The sequence below is a fragment of the Equus przewalskii genome, chromosome 25 (assembly GCF_037783145.1).
Source record: "Equus przewalskii isolate Varuska chromosome 25, EquPr2, whole genome shotgun sequence".
Lineage (NCBI taxonomy): Eukaryota > Metazoa > Chordata > Mammalia > Perissodactyla > Equidae > Equus > Equus przewalskii.
Window position 1 is genome coordinate 7,580,908 of NC_091855.1, and position 20,340 is coordinate 7,601,247.

A 20,340-nucleotide genomic window follows, 5' to 3' on the forward strand; every position below is an offset into this window, starting at 1 on the left:
CTGACGTTAAAAAAAAAAAACACAGAAGCTCCTAATAAGAAGGCCTTAATCCTCCCCCCTGCCTCAGTCTCCTAGATAAGGACAAGAAAGATAGGAAAGTGTAACAAAGAAGTGAATATATTAATGGTGACACTTATGGATGGGGAGAAATCAAAATTATGAAACTGTCATGTCAGAAAATAAATAGACTCTCTCTAAGGAACAATATTTTACAAAGCACAAGCAAGCCAATCCTGTTATCCTGAGTAGAATTTTAATAAATAATGCCATTTGTTTCACTAATTTTAAAAGCTAAATACAAAGATACATCATTTTTGCCCCAGGCAAAAATAATATGGAGCCTACATGGTTACTGGGATTTTTCTGGATACTCTCCGGCAGCGTTGCAAAGAGCTCCTATCCTGCTGGTCTGCTTTCTATTTGTACAGATTAATTCACAATGTTGCTATCCTTGTTCGAGTTCCCTTTTTTCCCCAAGCAGATGAATTATTTTACTTTCACAGTCTTGTCATAAACTTGTCAATACAAAAGAGCTGAGTTAACAGACAAATGCTGTGGAGAAGAGCTAGTGGTAAACAAAACTGCATATCTAAATAATAAAAAAAATAAATATCCGAAGCTAAATTCACTCTTTTTCTGTCATATAATTAATTCAGTCACCACTCTTGGTTCAGGTGATGGCCTTCAAAGTACCCTGTAATTCACAGCCACCATTAAGTAAGAAAGCAAGAAAACTAGTTGGGAAAAAAAATAGGGCCCAATGACAGCAATACACAACTCACCTTTCAGAAAGAGAATCATACTCCTGGTGTTCTACTAAGTTTTAATTTAGACTGGTTTAGGTACAATAGAAAAGAAACCTGAAAACACATGCTGTTTTAGTAACAAATACCAGGTTGCCAGATTTGTCGAATATTTTTGCAAGCTATAAACTAGGAACAGGAGAAACCCTTAACAGGATAGGCTACAGATATGAAAGCTTCGAGGGCGTGGGAAGTAATGGCATTCAGGAAAGTGTTTTTTCACATTGGTACATTTTAAAAGTTTGCCATAAAAAAACCCAAGAAAACAAACAACAACCAAAAAAACCCCACCAAATCTGACAAAAATAGTTGTATTACTAATGGTCACTTCTATTTCTAACTGCCTCACATAGAGAGCATTAAGACATTTAGGCACTTGTTTTTTCCCCCTAATACTGTTCTTGCATTTTAATCTACATAAAATTGTTTAACACTAAATATGAAAAATGTAAACTTAATTTTTCCCCATCAAAAAAAGTTATAAGGTCGTATTTTTCCTATTCACCTTAAGAATGCAACCAGTTCCTCCCAGGCTGGGGGCTCCTATTCTCACTATTTTGACTTCTCTCTCTCTCTTTTTCATTTCCTTTTCCTTTGCCCAAAAGATTTTTCCATAAATAAATTAAAAGGAAATAATTAAAATCCAGTTGATTTGTAATTCCCATCCATTGGAAAAAAAAAAAAAAAAGGCTTCCGAAGCAGGCACATGGTTGCCCAGAACCAAGACTGGGTGACTGGGGGCTTTTGTTTGTTTGGGTTTTTTTGTTGTTTTTTTTTTTTTCCTGATCTGGGAGGGGAAATGCAAGAGTGGAAAGAGTCTGAGAGAAGGCGGCGACTAAGCTTGAGATCGCTGTTGGTTTTGAGTTTTAAAAAGATATTTGTGAAAGTCCACCATTCCTTTATGCTCAAAGAACCCCAGACACAAGCTGCAAAAATGTTCCTGATTTCTATTTACAAGTGTCCCCAGTCGCTGCTTCGAGGTCCCAGTCCCTCCCCACTTAGGACCCCAAGTCCACCAGACTTGAGGTGAGGGGGCCCAGCAGGGAGTCCTGGAGCTGGTGCTGGTGGGCTTGCAAGCCGTGGCCGGGCTGCGAGGCTGTGAGGCCCGGGAGGGAATAGTTTGAGCTCCTGGCGTGGCCCATATTGCCCTGCAGCAGAAGGACCGAGTTCTGGTCTGGACTTTGGGGAGGTGAGAATTCTTCTTCTGAGCTGGACATGAGCGGCTTGCCCCCTTCCAGAGGAGAGAGTTGATTCTGCTTGTTGGAGGAGGAGTTATTGTTTTCGGTGTTCTCCCTAAGAAATAGAGGACAACACCATATGGTTAAAAAAAAAAAAAAAAAAGGAAATTAAGAAAAAAAAGTGTACGACGGAGAGAGGAGAGCTGGAAGGAGGAAAGGGTCATTGTGCAATCAGTCATAGGCCCAAATGGGGAAGCTCTGCCCTCCCACCTATCCCCAAGGGTCCCTGGGTAGGTGAGGAGGCACAGGAGACTGGAGAAGCTAGGAGCAAGGGACAGAGCTGTGGGGAGCCGGGTCCTCCCCTCTTCCAGAATTTAAAAAGCCAGATCAGCAGGACTTATTTGAAACGCACAAAAATTATTTTTAAAGTTTCGTTCAAGCAGTTATTTTTAAATACCTGTCAACTAGCACCACATTTAGAAGTAACTAAGTTTGAAAATCTTCCAACAAATGGTTGTTGGCAATGAAAATGATGGGGACAAACAGGGCCCAGCGCACAGATGTTTGGGGTGAATCAAGTCAATTGTTCTGTCCCCATCTGAGGAAACAATTAACCATCGAGTTTCCCTGTCCCTGGCCGGAGGTTGTGGTTTCAAAGACACAGGACAGGTCATGGGAAGTGGTGTCCAGAGCGGCCCAGTGACCTGAGTAAACACAGGGAGCGCAGCCAGTCTCTCCGATTTCATCAGGGAGTGGGCCCTCAGGCCTGGCTTACAGGACGGCCGCTTTATAACTCAAGTCTAACTGCAACCATACTGTCCCTGTCCCCGTGTTACTCGCTCAATCCTTAGTCCCTCACGGTCCCCCCTCAGGCTCCCCTCGCACAGCCACAACAGCGCACCTTTCCCAGCAGGGGCGACTTCGCGGCCCCGCACAGCCTGTGAGCGTCTCGGGACGCAGGACGTCGAAGCCCTCGGCGCCTCCGCTCTCAGCGTGCTCGCCATCCTCCCCAGCCCGAGCGGCCGCCCGTCTCCCCTCTCCCCCTTCCCTCGCGGTCTGCGTCTCCCAGAAAGCCCGGTTCCGCCGGAGTGATCGAGGCACTGTGCTTTCCCACCCAGAGGGGAACTCGCAGGCAACCTCTTGGGCCCCCAGGCTCGGAAGCGAACAAAGGAAAGCCAGCCGGCCCGGGCGCTCTGGTTTCCCCAAACTCCTGGGCTCCGGGAGCGCTCTCCCGCCGCCTCCCCGGCGCTCGGCCGCGTCTCGGTTGGAAACCCTACAGCAATCGCAGGGAGCCAGGCCCGGGGGTGTCGGCGCGAGGAGGGCGGAGGCAGAGACAGGTTAAAAAAAATGTTGCCTTCTGAGCTCCAGAGAGAAGACCGACCGGCCGCGGCGCCCGGTACGCGCGAGGGAGCCCAGCGAGGGCGATCCTTTACGGACTTGGGGCGCCGGGAAGTAAATGCAGCGCCAACTCTCCCAAAGCTCTCCGTCCTGCGGATCTCTTTGGAAAGCCTCCTTCCTTTGTGCAGCTAGTGCAGGATGAAGCGGCGACCTCTCGCCCAAAAGGCTCGGAGAGAGCGAGTAAGGAGCGGCGCGGGAAGGGGGGCAGCGCAGACGTCTTAGGCCAGCTCCAGCCCTCTGGGGAGCAGGAGGGGAGAGGGTCGCGACCCTCAGCCCCCACCGAACCCCTTTCCTGGCGATCGCAGTCAACACTTCCCTTCTAGTTGATCTAGAAACTCACTCTGCACACACACACACACCCCACCCCAACTCTTCGCTCCAGCCAGCCAGGAAGGCATAAAAAACAGACCTAGCGCCAGTATTTCCCGACACACACCCCAAGAAACCCACGCGCGGGCGCTCAAATCAACTGAGTCCCCATCCCCAGCACACGATCTCAGAGTTCATGAACTTTCGCTGCAGTGCCGCGGAAGCCTGGGCGCCGCCCCGCGGACCGGCTCCCGCCGGCCGGGAGCACCCGGTGACTGCTGCCTGCGGGGGCGGGAAGGGGCGGAGGGGAAAGGAAAGCTTCCCGGGGTCGCCCAAGCAGCGGGGAGCACGCCGCGTACCTTTCCTTGGCCTCGGCGGCCCGGTCTCTTTGCCTCCGGTTCTTAAACCAGTTGCTGACCTGGGTGGTGGTGAGGCCGGTGGCCTCGGCCAGCTCCCGCTTCTCACGCGGCGAGGGGTAGGGGTTGTGCGCGTACCACTCCCGCAGCACGCCCCGCGACTTCTCCTTGAAGCAGTAGCTGGTCTCCTCGCCGTCCCAGATGGTGCGCGGCAGCGGGAATTTTCGGCGCACGCGATATTTGCCCACGGCGCCCAGGGGTCGGCCGCGCAACTTCTCGGCCTCCACGTAGTGCGCCTTCAGCCACAGTTGCTGCAGCTTGGGGTGGTTGTGAGGCGAGAACTGGTGGCTCTCCAGGATCTTGTAGAGCTCGCGGAAGTTGCCGCGGTGGAAGGCGACCACGGCCTTGGCCTTGAGCACGCTTTCGTTCTTGTGCAGGTGGTCGCAGGCGGGCAGTGACCACAGGAACCTGCCCAGGCGCTCCAGGTTCCCGCCTTGCTGCAGAACCTCGCACACGCACGCTACTTGCTCCTGCGTAAAGCCGAACGACGGCAACATCGACATGGCTGGGGCCTGCCGGGGCGCACTGCCCGGGCGCACGCGGCAGGGAGCAGAGCCGAAAAAACAGGGGGAGGCAGCCGCAGGGAGGGGGGCGCGGCTGCTCCTAACCCCCTCCCTAGGCTTTCCGTAGGCGAAAAAGCGAGCCGAGATTTGAGGATGGGCGGCAGAGAAAGAGGAGGAGGAAGAGTGGGGCGCGCGCTGGAGCGGCCGGCTTACTCCGCAGCCTTTCGGGCCTCGCTGGCTCCGGCCTCCCGCCGGGTGGATGCTGCTTGTTGCCGGGGAACTTGGTTTCTGTTCTCCCCGCAGCGGCCTTAAAGCGCGCAGCGTCCCCGGCGCGCTGATTGGCTGCAGGCGGCGCCTATCCGGGGCTGGCCAGCCCGCGCGCCGCCGGGCAGGGCAGTGAGGCCGCGCCGCCCCGCGCGGGGAGGGCAAGGCTGTGGAGCCGGGGATAGGGAGTGGTGGGAGGAGAAGGACCCGGAGAGGTGGGAAGCGAGGGGGAGGGGGGGATGGGAGTGGGTGAGCGCGTCAGGACCCTGCAACGTGACCCCCCTCTCCAGTGTCACCTAAGGGCAGGCGCGCACATCTCTGCACAAATCAATTACTCCGGACCTTCTAATTCCCCTCCTCTCCCTCCGTACCCCTGTCCCTGTCCCTTGCAGGCTTGCCCTTTCCCGGTGAGCTCATATTTAATTACCTTAATGTTGGAATTAATAAATAATGGATTGATGAATAGCTTATGGAACGCGATAAATAATACAAGAGCAGACCAGGGCTCCGGGCTCTGCAGCCGCTGGAAGAGTGGCTTCTCTCCGGGCTGACTTCAGCTCCAGGAGCCAAACTTAATTTCCTCTTCCTTCCCCCCCCCCCCCCCCCCCCCCCCCGCCCTCCAAAGGGCACAAATACTCCCGGCTGAATAGCGCTTCTCTCATTCTCAAAAGGCCGCGACTATTTGGGACCACGTGAGGAGCTGTTTAGAGCATAGTTGCTGAGCAGATAAAGATTCCGAGGGCTCATTTGTGATTTGGTATCTTGTCAAATGAGACGGTTTAAGCAGGCAGGCTTCTGGACTCAGTTTCCCCGTCTGCGCAGTTGCGTTTGCAGAGACTCCTGAGGAACGCAGAGAAGCTTTACTTGCTATTAGCAAAATGCTTTGAGGACCTCGTACGAAAGGCGCTGGATGGGGTGTAAATTAAATAAAACTGTGTCCGGCTCCAATAGCCGTCCGGTTGTAACATAATCTTTACCCTGCTCGGAGAGGGATACTACCCTCAAAGTGAGGACGACAGCGGCTCCAAGAAGATTAAATAAAGAGAGAGAGCACGCATGAGTGTGTGTGTGTGTGTGTGTGCGTGTAGATTGCAATGCTGGCCTATTTTACTGCCAGAGAATGAGAGATGTCCTGCAATTCCAGTCCCATATCTGTTATTTTGTGTATGTGTGGAGACTGTTCAGTAAAACTGCACACACAAATGAAGCTGTAATTATCTTAAGCCTCATTTGCACACCTTGTTCCAAAGCAATTATTAAAAAGATTTTGAAAACAATTAGGGTCTCTAAACAAAGATAATCTATTGTCAGTAGCTGAGACTGGCAGGAGATAAGAACAATGCGCGGAGATAAGGGGAGCCAAATGGTGCAAGGAGAGTGACTTTATGACTATACTTATCTCTGATTAGATAAGTTCAAAACAGAATTTTAAGTACACTTCAAAAATGCTTTTGATTTAAATGCACCCTCTTAGTGAATGCAAAGAACAAACTCTAGGCTCTTTAAACTTGCTTGTCTCCTTTAAATATGTTTTGAGTCTATCAGCCAGAGCCCAGCTCCATTGACAGTTTGCATCCTGAGACATAAGCGAGAGAAGGAGCAGCCCTGTGCGGCTTTCCCCTTGTATTATTTATATTGTTTTAAAATAATGCACCCAGTCCGGTGCACCCTGCTATGTACATTTTAAACTCATGAAGGGTTTCCACCTCCTGGCTGCCTCTCAGGAGATTCCAAGTAAAGGGAAGCTGCTTCTCCGCTGAGCTCCCAGACAATGCTTTTTACATCAGTGAAACTCTGCAGTATCTCGTGCAATTAGACCTTGGAAACAGATATTGATATTTCATTACGTTTAGGATTATTTTTTAAATGCATTTAATGGGTGCATATTATTTCAAAAGTTATTACCTATTACATGGTGTGCCCAATGACTTACTTTCTTAACTAGAACCTGGCACAGCTGAGCGCAAGCCCATGTGTCTGGTAATTTTCCCTCACCATCTTATTTTAGTGCTCAGGATGTTTCAGATGAAGTCTTAAGGAGCTGTAGTGTCCGTCCTGCCAGAAGGAATGTCTCTGCTTGGAACAATCCTTATTGACATGGCAGCTGTGTGAGGACCAGCACAGAGGCTTAAACTGGCTCTAAAAATCAGTTAATACCCTAAAGTCTGGAGCAAGTGCGCAGAATTACAATGTGTATGGGGGGCAGGGGAGCGGCTGTAAGTACAGCTACGTCTCTTAAAAGACAAACGGTAAGTTGAGCATGGGGTGTACTTTATAATTAAAAATTTTGTATAAGGAAATGAGGCATAGCCTGGCCAAGGAGGGCGGGTATAAATTCACAGGGGATGACCGGGAGCAGAGAGAAGGCAATTAGACACCGATGTGACCACCTTCATTTCGACTTCCTCCAGACCTCTCAACCCACTTCTTTTCTTCTCTCTTCAAAAGGAATGAGGACATACAAGACGTTGGCGACAACTGGGAAGACAACCGTGTGGGTGCTGTGATTGTGGGCCCTGGGGTCAGTGAGAAGTGGTGCTCCTTCTCGGAGGCTGTGCCGGGCCGCCAGCCTTTCTCCTTGTGTTTAATCCAACAGATCCCGTAACTAGAAAAGAAAAGTGCTATTCGCTTTGTACCATCGAGCCTACCTGCTATTTCGATCTCTTGGTCAGGGTAACCAATTGTTATAAATGTTAATTATTGGCTCGGATATATAAGGTTTCCCAAAATGGAACCTTTCACTGAAAACCACTAAAAGAGGTAAAATGACATGAATTTACAAACCACATAAACCAAATGATCCATTTTAAATCGCGCACAGAAAGGTTAGAGTTGTTCTAGTAACTTAAAACCTTTGCTGTCAATGCAAATCACACGAAAAACAGAGATGCGTCGGAGATTTAAAGGGAACGAGCAACTCCAGCTGCTGCCCCCGCCGCTCCGTGGCTCCCGAGGGTAACGCGGCTGGCGAGGGGCGCCCGACGCCGGGTTTCGGCTCTTCTGTGCCTCTGCTGCGCAGGTAATGGCCGGGTGCGCACAATTGGTCAATGGAAAGGCCAATGCGGAGGCACTGGTTGCTGCTGGGGTTTCTCGGCTGGGTTGACATAAGGCCTTGGTTCAAAAAACCTCTGACTGGGACCCACTTATTTCCCTTCTGGCTTAGAGCGAGGTGTTTTTGGGGCTCACGGCCTGCTTTCTTGGAATTCCTTCGCCATCAAGAACGACAGCGGGGATCCTGCTCTAGCTACGTATATTTGGAAGGGAAAGGCAACAGGAGGCGTTTCTTTAACAAATTAGCGTCGTCGCTCTGCGGCAGTGCAGAGACTGCCCAAATCCTGGCTGAAGTGACAGCATCCATCCTTTTTCCTCTGCTTGGTCGGAAACTCCGGGTGCCCTCGACCCTTGGGATGCGGGGCTCCCCGAGGCCGGCGGCCGGAGCAGCCGCCCACCTGCCTCCTGGGGGACGCCGCTCCCCGCGAGGTCTGAATAGGCCGAGGGCTCAGGCAGGGCGATTTGCGGACCCGGAGAAGAGAAACCCAAAACCAGTCCATTAGTAAATGAGTTTTGTGTTGTCAAGGTTCTTTCCCATCCACTTGCTGTTCTGAAAAATAGATCACGTTTCGTTATCTTTAGTGGGAATCTGCAACGTGACACCGGATCCGCGCGGCCCCCGCCTGTCTCCCTCCCTCTCTTCCAGCCTCGCTCCGCCGGGCCAAGGGGAGCCGGCCGGCTTCCTCGGCTTATTTCTGAACAATGAAGATTTGTCTGTTCCCCTAATATATTTATGTATGGAGGGAAGGAGGGAGTTTTCTCCTGGAAGCGGGAAGCGCGCGAGCAGGGCCTCCCGCTTCCTTGGTGCGAAAACCCAGCGCCAGCCCAGGACGCCGGCCGGCCGCCCCCCGCCCACACCTGGACAAACAGAGCGGGCCGCGCGCGGCTGGCTGCTGAAAACCCCGCCGCCCCGCGCGCCTCCTGAATTACAGTCTGCACATTGTCCCGGGGTCAGGGAAGGGAGAGACAGAGACTGACTGAGGGACACCGCTGCGAGGGAGCTCAGAGTGAAGAGGGACAGAACTGGGGGGTGTGTATTTGGAGGGGTTACACTCTCCCTCTTTGTGTGTCCCCACGTCTGGTCTCTCTCTGAATGTGTCTTTCTCTGTGTCTCTTTCTATCTCATTCTCTCTTTTCACTCTGAAAGAAGAAACTCGTTCATTCTGTGTGAACCTCTGGTTCTCATTCTTTCTTTCTCTCTTATCTCTCTCTCTCACTCTCGCTCTTTCTCTCACTGTCTCATTCTTCTCATTGTTTCTCCTGTCTCTCTCTCCTCTGTCTCTGTCTCTCTCTCCCCTACCCCCACCTCTGGATCTCTGTATTTCTCTCTCCGGTTCCCCTCCCTCCCGCATGGCTCTGGGTGCCTGTGCCTATTTCTTTCTGCCCGGGACCAGGCGCTCCGAAGTTTCACAGACACAGCGTGCTGATGTCGGGCACCCAGGCAGCGCCGGGCGAGCAGACTCTGAAGTCCCGCCAGGGCGTCGGCTCTGTCAGCGGGACCCCGCCATGCTGAGTGGAGGCGTCGTCTAAGGGTGGCACGGGTAGGCGGAAGAAGGTGGGTTGGCCACCTGGAGGAAAAGGGCCGACTTCAATTGCGCTCTGAGAAGGCTCAGGCTCAGGGACTCGCCAAGCGCCAGACTTAGCCAGAAGACGCACTCAACATCAGATGCCAAGCACCTTTCTGGAAAGTGAAGGAGAGTGTTATAAGAATCTGTTCTTAAGAATTTAAGACACCCTTGCCCCCTTCTCTTTATTAATATTGCTTTAGGGCAAGTTTACAAAAAGATACTCTCCAAGAGTCCTTGTTTTCCATTGAATGTCCAATAAACTTTTTTCTCAACTAATGTACATCCTGAATACCGCATCTGTCTAAGCTAAGAAGAATTTCCTTTTGGGAGGTGAAAGCCTGCAGCTCCTCCTGTTCAGAGGAAAGTGCTAGTGACGGTAATGCAGGGTGACACTAAATAAACAGTTAGGGTGGACTGGAAAGATGGAGTTAATTATCCAGTGAGCTGCGTTTCAGCCCAGACCATCAGGGGCTGATTTGTTTTGGCTCATAGTCGTAGGAAGGAGACAAACCACTCTCTTCTCTACATCTCTTAGGGATCCTGATCACTGGTTTCTCAAACAAAACAAAATACAAAAACCACTACCCAGGTATCACTGTTTCAATTAAAATTTGGTTTACTGCTCCTCTGCAGACTGCAAAAATGTCCACTCCCTTGCCCCATGGCCCTGGAGAGAAGACCCAAAATGGCTCAAAAATGCGCCCCCCAAATCTTTTTTTAGAGGCCCATTGGTAAAGAAAGTGGACATCCAGCACCCCTCCTCAGCTCTTCACTTGGACTCTTACAATAAGTTTATGTAACTACGTGTTTAGAAAAACTAAGGTGTTGGCCCAGTTTTCGCGACGATTTTACTTCATCCCTCCAAAAAAATCAGGCTTCGTGGAATTTCAGATGCAATTAGATTTATTGTTCGCGTGATTCACTGACTATCCGGTTTCCTCAGGTAAGCCTGCACTTATATATAAATCCTAGTAACTTAAAACTTCTCCCTCCCCACTTTGCTCTTCCCTCCCTCCCTTCACTCTCCCTCCCCGCCACATTCTGATATTAATAATCCCCGGCTGCCCCTCTTTCCGGGTCATTACGGTACTGCTGGTCTCTAATCAATCCTAATGCGATGGCAATTGGAGTCCCTGATGACTGCGGCTCGGGTTTCTTGTAATGGCTCTACCACATTTTCCTGGACCTCCTTCTTTAACCTGAGATGCCAGGGGGACGAGTCCCTTCTCGGCTGCTGATTACTTCAAGATGTGGGGGCTGGTTTGAGCAGAAGGAGAAAGAGACACGCGCACAGCGTGGCTGCCACTGCGGGCTGGGCGGCTGGGGCGAGCAAGGCGTCTGTACGCCCGGCCGGCACCCGAACGCCTTTCGCTCCTCTCTCTCTCTCTCCTTTTCTCTCAATTTCCCAGGCCCAAACTCATCCAGGCGGACCGAGACGAAGATTCTAAAAGTTTTTTTTTTTTCGTGGTGCAGAGACGCCTGGTGGTGCCTGGGCCTCTCCAGTTTTGGCAGGTTCCCACCCTGCAGCGTCCGCCCGGGCTCCCGGGCCAGGCCTGACCGTCGCTGAGGAGGGAACGCCTCCCCCCCGTTCGTCAGAGTCGGCTCCACTTTCCTCCTGGTTATTTTCTCCCAGTGCCATCCCCTCTCCCCAATTTTAAAGTAGTTGTCCCCCAGAGGAACTGGATTCCTCCCCATCTCCCCCACTGACCCTTGACCTCTCTTCCTTACCTCATCAGTGCCTGAAGCTCCCAACCTGTTCCTGACCCAAAGCCGAGGCCAGAAGCTTAGCCGGGTGATGTTAGAATATGACCCCTTCTCTCCCAACCTCTGAGGGTTCATCGCTCAGAATCCTTAACCTCTAGGGACAAAGGCCCAACACTTCTTTCTGGCCGGTGCCATTGGGAGTGGGCCAAGAGTGGGCACTTGCGCCGGACCTCCCTCTCCCCTCCGTAATCTTCTGGCTCGCTTCCCCTACCCCAGGTCCAGGCCTGGCAGCGAGGCGATCAGCACGTTCGCGGCATTTGTATTCTTCCATTTCTCAGCCTAAAGCCATTTAGCGTAACCCGAGCCCAGGATAATTGCCACGTTTCTGCCGCGATACTTCTAAAAACAAGATAATGCTTCTGAATTGCGGAAGAAAGTACTGCGGACAAATTGGGCGCGGAGCGGCCGAGATGGATCGCTTTGTTAGGGGCGGCCCGTGGTTTGTGACTCAATTAGTGCATTTCTGGGAGCTGCCCGCCCTCTGCAGCCCGGTCAGCTCGAGGCGAACTCCCCCTGTGGCTCCCGGGCGCCGGCAGGGCGTGGGGGAGCACTTCGGGCCTGTACCTATGTCGGTGCAAAGCCACGCCGCGGGAAATGTTTTTGTATTCCCACACGAGTACATTGCTCGGGTTCTAAAGGATCCAGATTTTCGCGGACAGAAGCTTGACTGCCTCTGCTCCGGTATGAGCCGCGCGGCGTTTGTCTGAAGCACGGTCCTCTGCGCTGTGGGGAAAGAAGCGCCGGGTGGAGGCTGCCGGGAAGGGGCCCACTCCCCCACGCCCCCGCGCGCCTCGCCCACCCGCCAGGGCCTGGACTTGGCAACAACGTTTGCAACCCTGCTGCTGTCCTTGGCGCAGCCGGCAGGGTGAGGCTTCCAGGCAGCCGGCGGACCGCGAGGGGCGCTTTTCGGGCTTGGAACGAGGCCGTCAGAGCTTTTCTTGCCTCTGCTCGAGTCCACCCGCCACCCCCACCCATCGCCCCGCATGCAGGCCGAGGTTCGGGGGAAGCCGCTCTGCCAGGTGCGCGCTCGCGGCCCCGCCCGCCGGCTGGCTGTGCCCAGCCTGGAGCAGCCGGGCCTCACCCGGTCCCGCCGCCCGCGCCACGAAGCCCGCCCGGGGGCCGCCGAGAGCTCTCGGGCGCCGCGTCTGCGCCGGGACGGCTCCGCCCAGTCGGGCAGCGAGAGGCTGGGCGTTCCGGCCGGGCCGGCCCAGCGGCTCGGGCGACAGCAGGCTTCGGACCCCGCCGCTCTCTCGGGAGCTTCCCCGGGGCGTTACTGGGGCCAAGAGGCGTCGGGGCGTGAGGAAGGAGAGGACAGGGCCGGGGACCGCAGGGGCGGGAAGGAGGCGCGGGGAGGTCAGCGGAGCGGGGAGGGGCGCGGGCCCGCGGCGGGCGCGGCCGAGGACAGAGAGGGCGCTGTCTTCCTGGCAAAGGATCCCTGGCCCGGCCGGCAGGAACCGAAACAAAAAGACAAGAACCTCCGCCCAGCTGAGCGGCGGGGTGAGGGGCGCGCGGCGGGGAGGGGCTCGGGTGGCACAGCGATTCTCAGCCCCCAGCCCGGGAACCGCTTGGCCCGCCGCAGCCCTGCCAGAGCCGCTAGCCCCGAGTGGGACTCGCGGGGAGGGAGCTCCTTTGGCCCCTTTTGCTCTCCCCACAGTGGCCTTCCTTCAGGGTCATCCCTCCCTCGCTTTCTCCCTCGGAAACTGGAGGCGTCAGGGTGAGGTCGGCGACGCTTCCCTGGCGAGTGAGGCGCCCCAGTTTGTCCAAGGCGAGCGGGGGCGGCGGCGAGGGGGGTCCCGATCCCCTTTCCAGGAGCCGAGCCAGGTTTTGGGTTTCGTGAGTCCTGCGGAAGTAAAACCGCGACGCCAGCCAATCCTTCACATCGAAGGTGCGCAGCAAGTGGCCTCACCTGGTTTGGCCGCGCCTTGCCCGGGGACCAGAAGAGAGAGAAGACCCTCTAATTTACTGTCACCGACTGGCTGGACGCACACTTGGCGACCAGAGGGATCTGAAGACAGCTACTATCAACCGTTTCCCACCCAAACCCACAAATCTAAAAACTCAGTTTATATTAATTCGCAAGAAACTGTTATTCGTCCATTCCAAAAGTACATACTTTTCCTCTGTCATCTACAAGGGATAACGTGTTCTCATCTTTCCATGCTCATAATAAATCAGGCAAAGCAAAACAAAAGGATCCCACACTCACTCATCTTCTGTCTTGAAAGGTCCCTCCGTATTCAGGGACATAGTTAAAGGCCGTTCTGGTTTGTACATAGATACTATAACCGATGGTCTCCTTACATGTCCGCCAACAGAGAATCTCAAGCTCCAGTCTCCCTGTGAATTTCCTGGGGAGTCGTGACTCGTCCACAGCCCTTCCAGCAGAATCCAGGTGGCCCTGTAGCTCCGCCTTTGGCAAGAGAGCTATTTCCTAGGAATAACTGGGTGGGCTGCAGCCCGCCTGCCTCTTCACGTTGAGAAACGCTTCTCTTGTGGGAACGTCTGTTTCTATTCATCCGATTTTCTAATTTCTTTGATCAGCCTAAATATTTTCTTGGCAAACGGAAATTGACCATGCCATGAATATGATAACAACCTGCTTGGAAAAAAGCTATTTTGTTTCCAAGCAGCAGAAAAAAGGGGTGGGGGAGTAGGAATGCCTGCAACAGATTCCTGCACACACATCTTTTCGCACGCAGTCTCTGAAGCAGCTTTGTGAAAGCTGCCTTCTCCACCCTAATATAGTTTCTTCCCTCTCCTCCCCTCAGATAAACACACACCTGGGCTCCTAAAAGTCTGATATTCTTTATAAAAAAAAATAGAACTTCAATGGATGTCTCTTGAGAATTTCCCTTTAAAACAGATGAAAGGCAAGGTTAGTACAATGTTCTCTTAATCCCTTTGCCTTCTGAGTCAAAATAAATATTTTCTTCTGCATGTGATTGTACATCCTGCCATTTGGATGTGGCTGTAAGCAAAGCGACTGATAATAAAAGCATTTTGAGGCTGTGTATTACATGCAGTTCTCTTGAAATCAAGGGGGCTGAGGGGAGAGGGCGGAGCCTTACTTCACAGGCAAGAGTTGGTGGGTTTCTGAAAAAGCTGCAAGAAAAGGACCTTTCACCTCTCATTAGTGATGCCATCAGTGCTCGGGCAGAGTGGAGCTGAGGTCATGTTACATATGGCACACAGTCTGCTCAGCACTTGAAACGTCAGCTTTGAAATTTTAGAGAGGGGAAAGGTCATCTTTAATAAGCTGAAGTCTGGGGCTCCCATTGCCCTCATTGCGAACTGGGTGGGTGTCCATATGCTTCAAACCTTCTGCAGTTTTTTGTTGTTGTTGTTTACAGTTTTAAGCTGATTTTTGTTTCACATCTTCATTTAAGCTGTAATGTTTTCAGTTGTTAATACTCCAAAAGGCCTTTCATTTTTATAGCGACTCTGTCATCTTTCCTTTCCTTTTCATGCAACCATAAAACCGTCTGCTCTGAGTGATAGCTTTTTAGAAGTCAGCTTCCCAGGAGAAATGAAGTGTGTCTATCCATCTGCTTACATGGATCCAGACATGTGGGCTATAGGGTTACCCTTCTGAGTGGGTAATTTAGACTTCACTCTTGTACACTACATAATTTACTGAACCTTCAAAAACATTAAAACTTCCATATTATGTAAAAGCTCTAGTTTCTGAAAACTTCCTGGGTACGACTAAAATTTTTCATGCCAGTTACTGAAATTTCACATTTTATTTTGACCATGTGGAGGAAACTCTCAAATCAGAATATGTTGATTCTTCTAGAAGGCTTAAAGTTAAAGCTAACTGACAGATGCTATAATGGTAGATATAGCACTGAAAGAAAAAGTGCTACTATCTCACTTCCTTGTTCAGAAAATATTAGGAACATTTGTGAATGTTCAATCGTCAGATTTGTTCAAGAAGTGAAGTCGACCGAAGCCAAGTCACTGAACTATCTCCAGATCTCTTTGTAGCCACTGTCAAGATGGATATAAATATTTTTCTTTCATGTAACTCTGCAAAAAAACTTCTCCGTAGTGATTTGTCATTTACTCAGTTCCAGAAGCTCTTTTTCCATGTAGACCTATTCTCCAAGAGGAACAGTCTCACCATATCGTTACATGCATTCTTCACTTTCCTTTATATCTGTCAACCCCTTTTAGCTGTTTATCACATATCCCAGATTTTGGTTGTATTTTTCAGTTTTCTTCTTCTTTTACATAAAAGTTACATATTTTGTTCTTATAAAATAAACTTGAAAAAATAAGACAAGTATGGATGATAATCAGGTAGGTTCAAATTGTAGACTCAATGATATTTAAAAAGTCTCTCTTCTACTCTGCACATTGAAAATATTGGCACAATCTTCAAATGTGCCCTTGAGCCAACTAGGGGTGTCTCATTACTGATGAAATCAATGACCGTGATATGCAGATAAGTCTTGGTTTTACTTTGTTTCTAGTTAGATTTTTAAAAATCTTTCATTTTGGATCAGCAAAACTTTAAAAAAAACAGTTTGCATAATAGCAACTGAAAATATAGATGGGTAGAACAGTTTCACAACCAAGAATGACGTCAAGTAAATAATTTATTTCTAATCACTTTCCTACATTAGGGTTTGCTGCTAATAAGCTAGTGGACTTTGTGATACTTTCATGAACTCAAAGCGCTTGAGGCTTTGATGACCCAAATGGTTTTAAGTTCAATCAATTTAGTCGATAAGGATGCGAACACTGTAGTCTTGGGGAGTGCATGTGTGTTTGGGAGGGAGGTAATGTTGCTTTTTTTGTTTCTCACTAAATTTTAAAGCTTCCAAAAATACTCCAGGAAAATTTAAGAACAGATGGGTCACACCAGTAAGCCTGAAAAAGAAGTGAAATATTTCAAGAGGCAGGATCATCATTGACAGGTTGATAACTCATTAAAGACCTATAAAAGGAATCCTAATAATTTACACTTTTTATAGGATCCTTCACTTACAAACCTTTAACATTTTACAGGCTTGATCTCATTCATCTTCTCAGGAGTTTGGGAGGTGTTACCCTTAGGGCAAAGAGCGATTGCGCCTTTACAGAAACATGGCAGAGAGGTTGGATAATTTGCCCCTGGACTTATAATTCAGAGGTGGTGAGTCCCAGACCCTCCCCAATTTATCTAAAAGGCAAATTTCCATAAAGAGATCAGTGACTAAAGTGATTTGCATTTAGTGAGTCCTTGTAAAATGTTATTCTCCTTAAGTTAGACTCTCTAATTCAGGCCAAGATTGGTAAGAAATTTCATAAATGTCTCTAAATTACCAAGAAAAAGAAAATGTAACATCAAGTGGCGTGGGTCCACATAGGTCTGGTTGTTCTTCCATCCTGTCTGGAAATAAGCCATAGTCTTAGTTGGTGCAAATGCCATGTGAGAGGAGACATACGGATTACAGAACCATGAGGTAATTACTACAGCTTAACTGTCCCACAGAGAGGCTATTAAGTGTTCGTAAACAGGGTTACAATAGAATACGTATTCTATGACAAGATTTGGCCTGTACTTTCAATGCTTTCAATGCTTTCAATTCTTTCCTTGTCTTATTTAGGAGAAGAAATACTAGAAATTCTAGAAAATTAAGGATTTAGTTAATCTTGAGGGCAGTGCTTCACAAACTTTAGTGGGCATGCAAATGACCTGAGGCACTTGTAAAAATGTAGCTTACTGGGTCCTACCCCTAGAGTTTTTGATTCCCTCGGTTTAAAGTGGGACCCTGGAATCTGCATTTTAACAAGCACCTCAGGTAATTTTAATGCACTGGTTCATGGGCTGTTCTTTGAGAAGAAACATTCACTCTGCCTGAGATAGGAGCAAAAAGAAAAGGAAAGTTTGATCAGCAAGAATAAAGCTTCAACTCCAAATTTTTACCTAACCAGAATTTACTTTTCTCTGTATGATTTTGAAAGAGGACTTTCAGAGTAGGTTTTTACTGGTGGGGAGGATCTTTGGGTTTCTGAAGAATTTTGTAGGAATTAAAATATTTCTAACTAGTAATAGATAGGAAATAATTTGTCCTCTTTTTTTTTTTTTGAGGAAGATTAGCCCTGAGCTAACTGCTGCCAATCCTCCTCTTTTTGCTGAGGCAGGCTGGCCCCGAGCTAACATCCATGCCCATCTTCCTCTACTTTATATATGGGACACCTACCACAGCATGGTGTGCCAAGCGGTGCCATGTCTGCACCCGGGACCTGAACTGGAGAACCCTGGGCTGCTGAAGTAGAACGTGCGCACATAACCACTGCGCCACCAGGCCGACCCCCATTTGTGCTCTTTAAGTGATTGCTTTTGCTGAGCACCAAGCATCGGTCACAAAAATTAAGTAAATCTCAATGGCTAAAGAACAGTGCATGGGAGCATGATGGAAAACAAGGAGTCAGTGTTGCTTCCTGAAGGCCACCTTAAAAACCAAGAGGTTTTTTTAAACATCTCGCAATATGCATGACCCCTTTAGAACAGTGTGACCCAGTTGGGCCCCACTTCCCCACAATCTGCAAGAAATGGAGATGCTCTGGAGAGTTGCCACAATATAATCAAAGGAATGGAAAACAAAATCTAAAAGGAAGGTAAAAAAGTGGTTGTCTACACTGCAAATAGTGGTCATTTGTTGCTTATAAAGGTATAGAAAGGGTTTTTACAATAAAGAACACAACCACGTAAATCACAGCTTCTTGCTTATAAGAGGGAGATTAAAAGCCAGAAAAAATTAATAATCATAACTTATTATTTTCCTCCCTTAAAGAGCGTTTGAAAATGAGATCATGGAAACACAGACACCAGACTCTTTGCTATTGGAAGAAGCCAAGAGGTCATCAGTTGAACCTGCCACTCTAAGCAGAATCTCTCAGAAAACGTGCTTGATGGGACAGCCCTAGCTTGGCTTAACCACTCGAGCATAGGAGAACTCACTACCTCACATCTGTTTTGCATGTTTCAAGACTCACCAAAACAGGAAAGGTGTACATGGCGGAAACAAAGTCACGTGGCATCCATGGTCCTGTACAAACTAGATAAAACGTGAGAGAAACACGGAGTGGATCTTCTTATTACTTATTGGTCAAGCAGAAAGTTAGAGTAAACTGTACTAGCTAAACTGCTTTCTCAAGTTTCCATTTTAGGCATTTCTACTGTTTGCCCACTGCCTAGTAGGCTGCCGGAGTTCACTATAGGAAAAGTAAATATTGTCATTTCAAATAAAGAACTGTTTATTATATAACAGAACAGAGGCTGCCTTCTATTTTTGAGACTCTGCTAAGTTAATTGGGGACAGTAGCCAAAGCAGCTGCCCAGGAGATGGTGTTTTCCAATAGCTACAATCCTTAAAGCTAAACTGGCTTCATGTTTGTCTACAAAGTGGCAATCGCATTGCTTTCTTCATTGAATGTTCTTTGGCTCCTGTTTGGGTGGGTAAATGGGGGCACCATTTGTACTACTTTACCAGCCCGTTTGACTCCTACAGTGAGGGCAAACCATAAGCCAAGACACATCAAAGCTAAACCTGATGACCTGCTACCATTAATGGAAGTCAGCTCAGCCCTTCTCAATCAAAGGGAAAAGGTTGACTTAATGTCTATTTCCATCTAAATCAGAGATTCCAAAATTTTGGTAGGTTCGGGACTGGGCTCAGTATTTTTACTAACTTCTCCACAGCCCTTTTGATGGGGATTTGTCTGTGGCCTGCATTTTGAGAGACATTGGTTTAAATACATAATAGGGAAAAGAAATCTGGACTGAGTGGTGATTTTAGATAAACACGAAATTTTGATTAATAAAAAAATATTTTTCAGAAATAATACTTTGCACATGTGTAATAGTTTCTATTTTTCAAAGGGTTTCTTGTATTTGATCCTCACTTGTGAGATGGTTGAGGAAGAACAATATCATTAACTCCATTTTACAAATAAAGAAGCTGAGATAAAGAGTATATAAGTGGCTAGATATGTGGTAGAATGGAGGCTAGAAGTCCAGGCTGTCCCATCCTTGTTTACCCAGTTCATAGTCTCATTTACAGTAGGTCAAAATGTATAGATGAATCTCAAACTCTTTAATGGCTATATTTCATGGACTTTTAAAATTTATCTAACTATTCTTTTATTAATGGATATGTCTTTTTTCTCAACCTTTTTCTTTTATAAATAATGATTCTATGACTATCTTTACACATGTATCTTTGAGTACCTGAGTGAATATTTCATTAGAGTAAATTGCTAAAAGTGAAATTGCTGAGTCAAAGGATATGTACATTAAAATTTTTATGTATATTGCTAGATTACCCTTCAAAAATTTGTACCATTTTGCTCTCCCCTTGTCAGTATACAATAGACTTTCTTTCCCCAAGTGCCTATCTATTCTGTTTAATCATTGTCAATCTAATTGTAAAATGTAACTAATTTAAAATTTTTCATTTTGTTATTATTAAAGTTTAGCATCTTTTAAATCATGTCTGAAATGGATATAAAGAGATGGGAAAGTGTACAAATCTGAAGTGTACCACTCCATGGCTTCTTACATATGTATACATCTGAGTAACCACCATCCAGATCAAGACGTAAAATATTTCCATCACCTCAGAAAATTCTCTCTTGCCACTTCACCCCCCTCCACCCCCACCCCAGGGGTAATCATTCTTCCGACTGCTATCAACATCAATTCGTTCTGCCTGTTCTTGAATTTAATGTAAACGAAATCAGTTTATGATGTCTTCCTTTGCTCAACATAGTATCTGTGGTATTCATCTATGTTGTTGTGTGTATCAGTAGTTCATTAATTTTTATTGTTGTTTTGTATTTCATTATATGAATATACACTAGATTAGTAATTCATTCTCCTGCTGATGGACATTTGAGTTGCTCCTAGTTTTTTACTATAATGAATAAAGCTGCTATGAACATTCCTGGGCGTGTTCTTCGCTGGGCATACAAACTCATTTCTCTTGGTCATATACCTAAAATAGAGTTGCTGAGTCATAGAGTAGGTGTATGTTTAGCTTTGATATATACCACTTAATAGTTTTCTAAAGTAGCACTCCCACCAGCAATTGTAT

At 48.4% G+C, this 20,340-nt stretch overlaps 1 protein-coding gene and 1 long non-coding RNA gene across 2 annotated transcripts; one reads left to right on the plus strand and one right to left on the minus strand.

Annotated features, from left to right (window-relative positions):
• Positions 1–234: 234 nt before the first annotated feature.
• SIX1 (SIX homeobox 1) lies at positions 235–5,426 on the minus strand. The gene is made up of 2 exons (XM_008539156.2): positions 4,048–5,426; positions 235–2,096 (listed from the first exon to the last, which is right to left on the minus strand). Exons 1-2 carry the CDS (start codon positions 4,605–4,607, stop codon positions 1,802–1,804), a joined length of 855 nt encoding a protein of 284 aa, XP_008537378.1. The 5' UTR covers positions 4,608–5,426; the 3' UTR covers positions 235–1,801.
• Positions 5,427–6,894: 1,468 nt separating this feature from the next.
• Positions 6,895–9,770, plus strand: LOC139079446 (uncharacterized). The gene is made up of 3 exons (XR_011533147.1): positions 6,895–7,120; positions 7,320–7,890; positions 8,035–9,770. It is a non-coding gene; the product is annotated as an uncharacterized lncRNA (long non-coding RNA).
• The last annotated feature ends 10,570 nt before the right edge of the window (positions 9,771–20,340 follow it).

Bases quoted from the DNA above. Each gene is read 5' to 3' on its own strand.
- SIX1 (XM_008539156.2), bottom strand. From the start codon at position 4,607: ATGTCGATGTTGCCGTCGTTCGGCTTTACGCAGGAGCAAGTAGCGTGC. The intron at 2,097-4,047 runs GTACGCGGCGTG...TCTATTTCTTAG, and splicing joins GCCGCCGAGGCCAAGGAAAG to GGAGAACACCGAAAACAATA.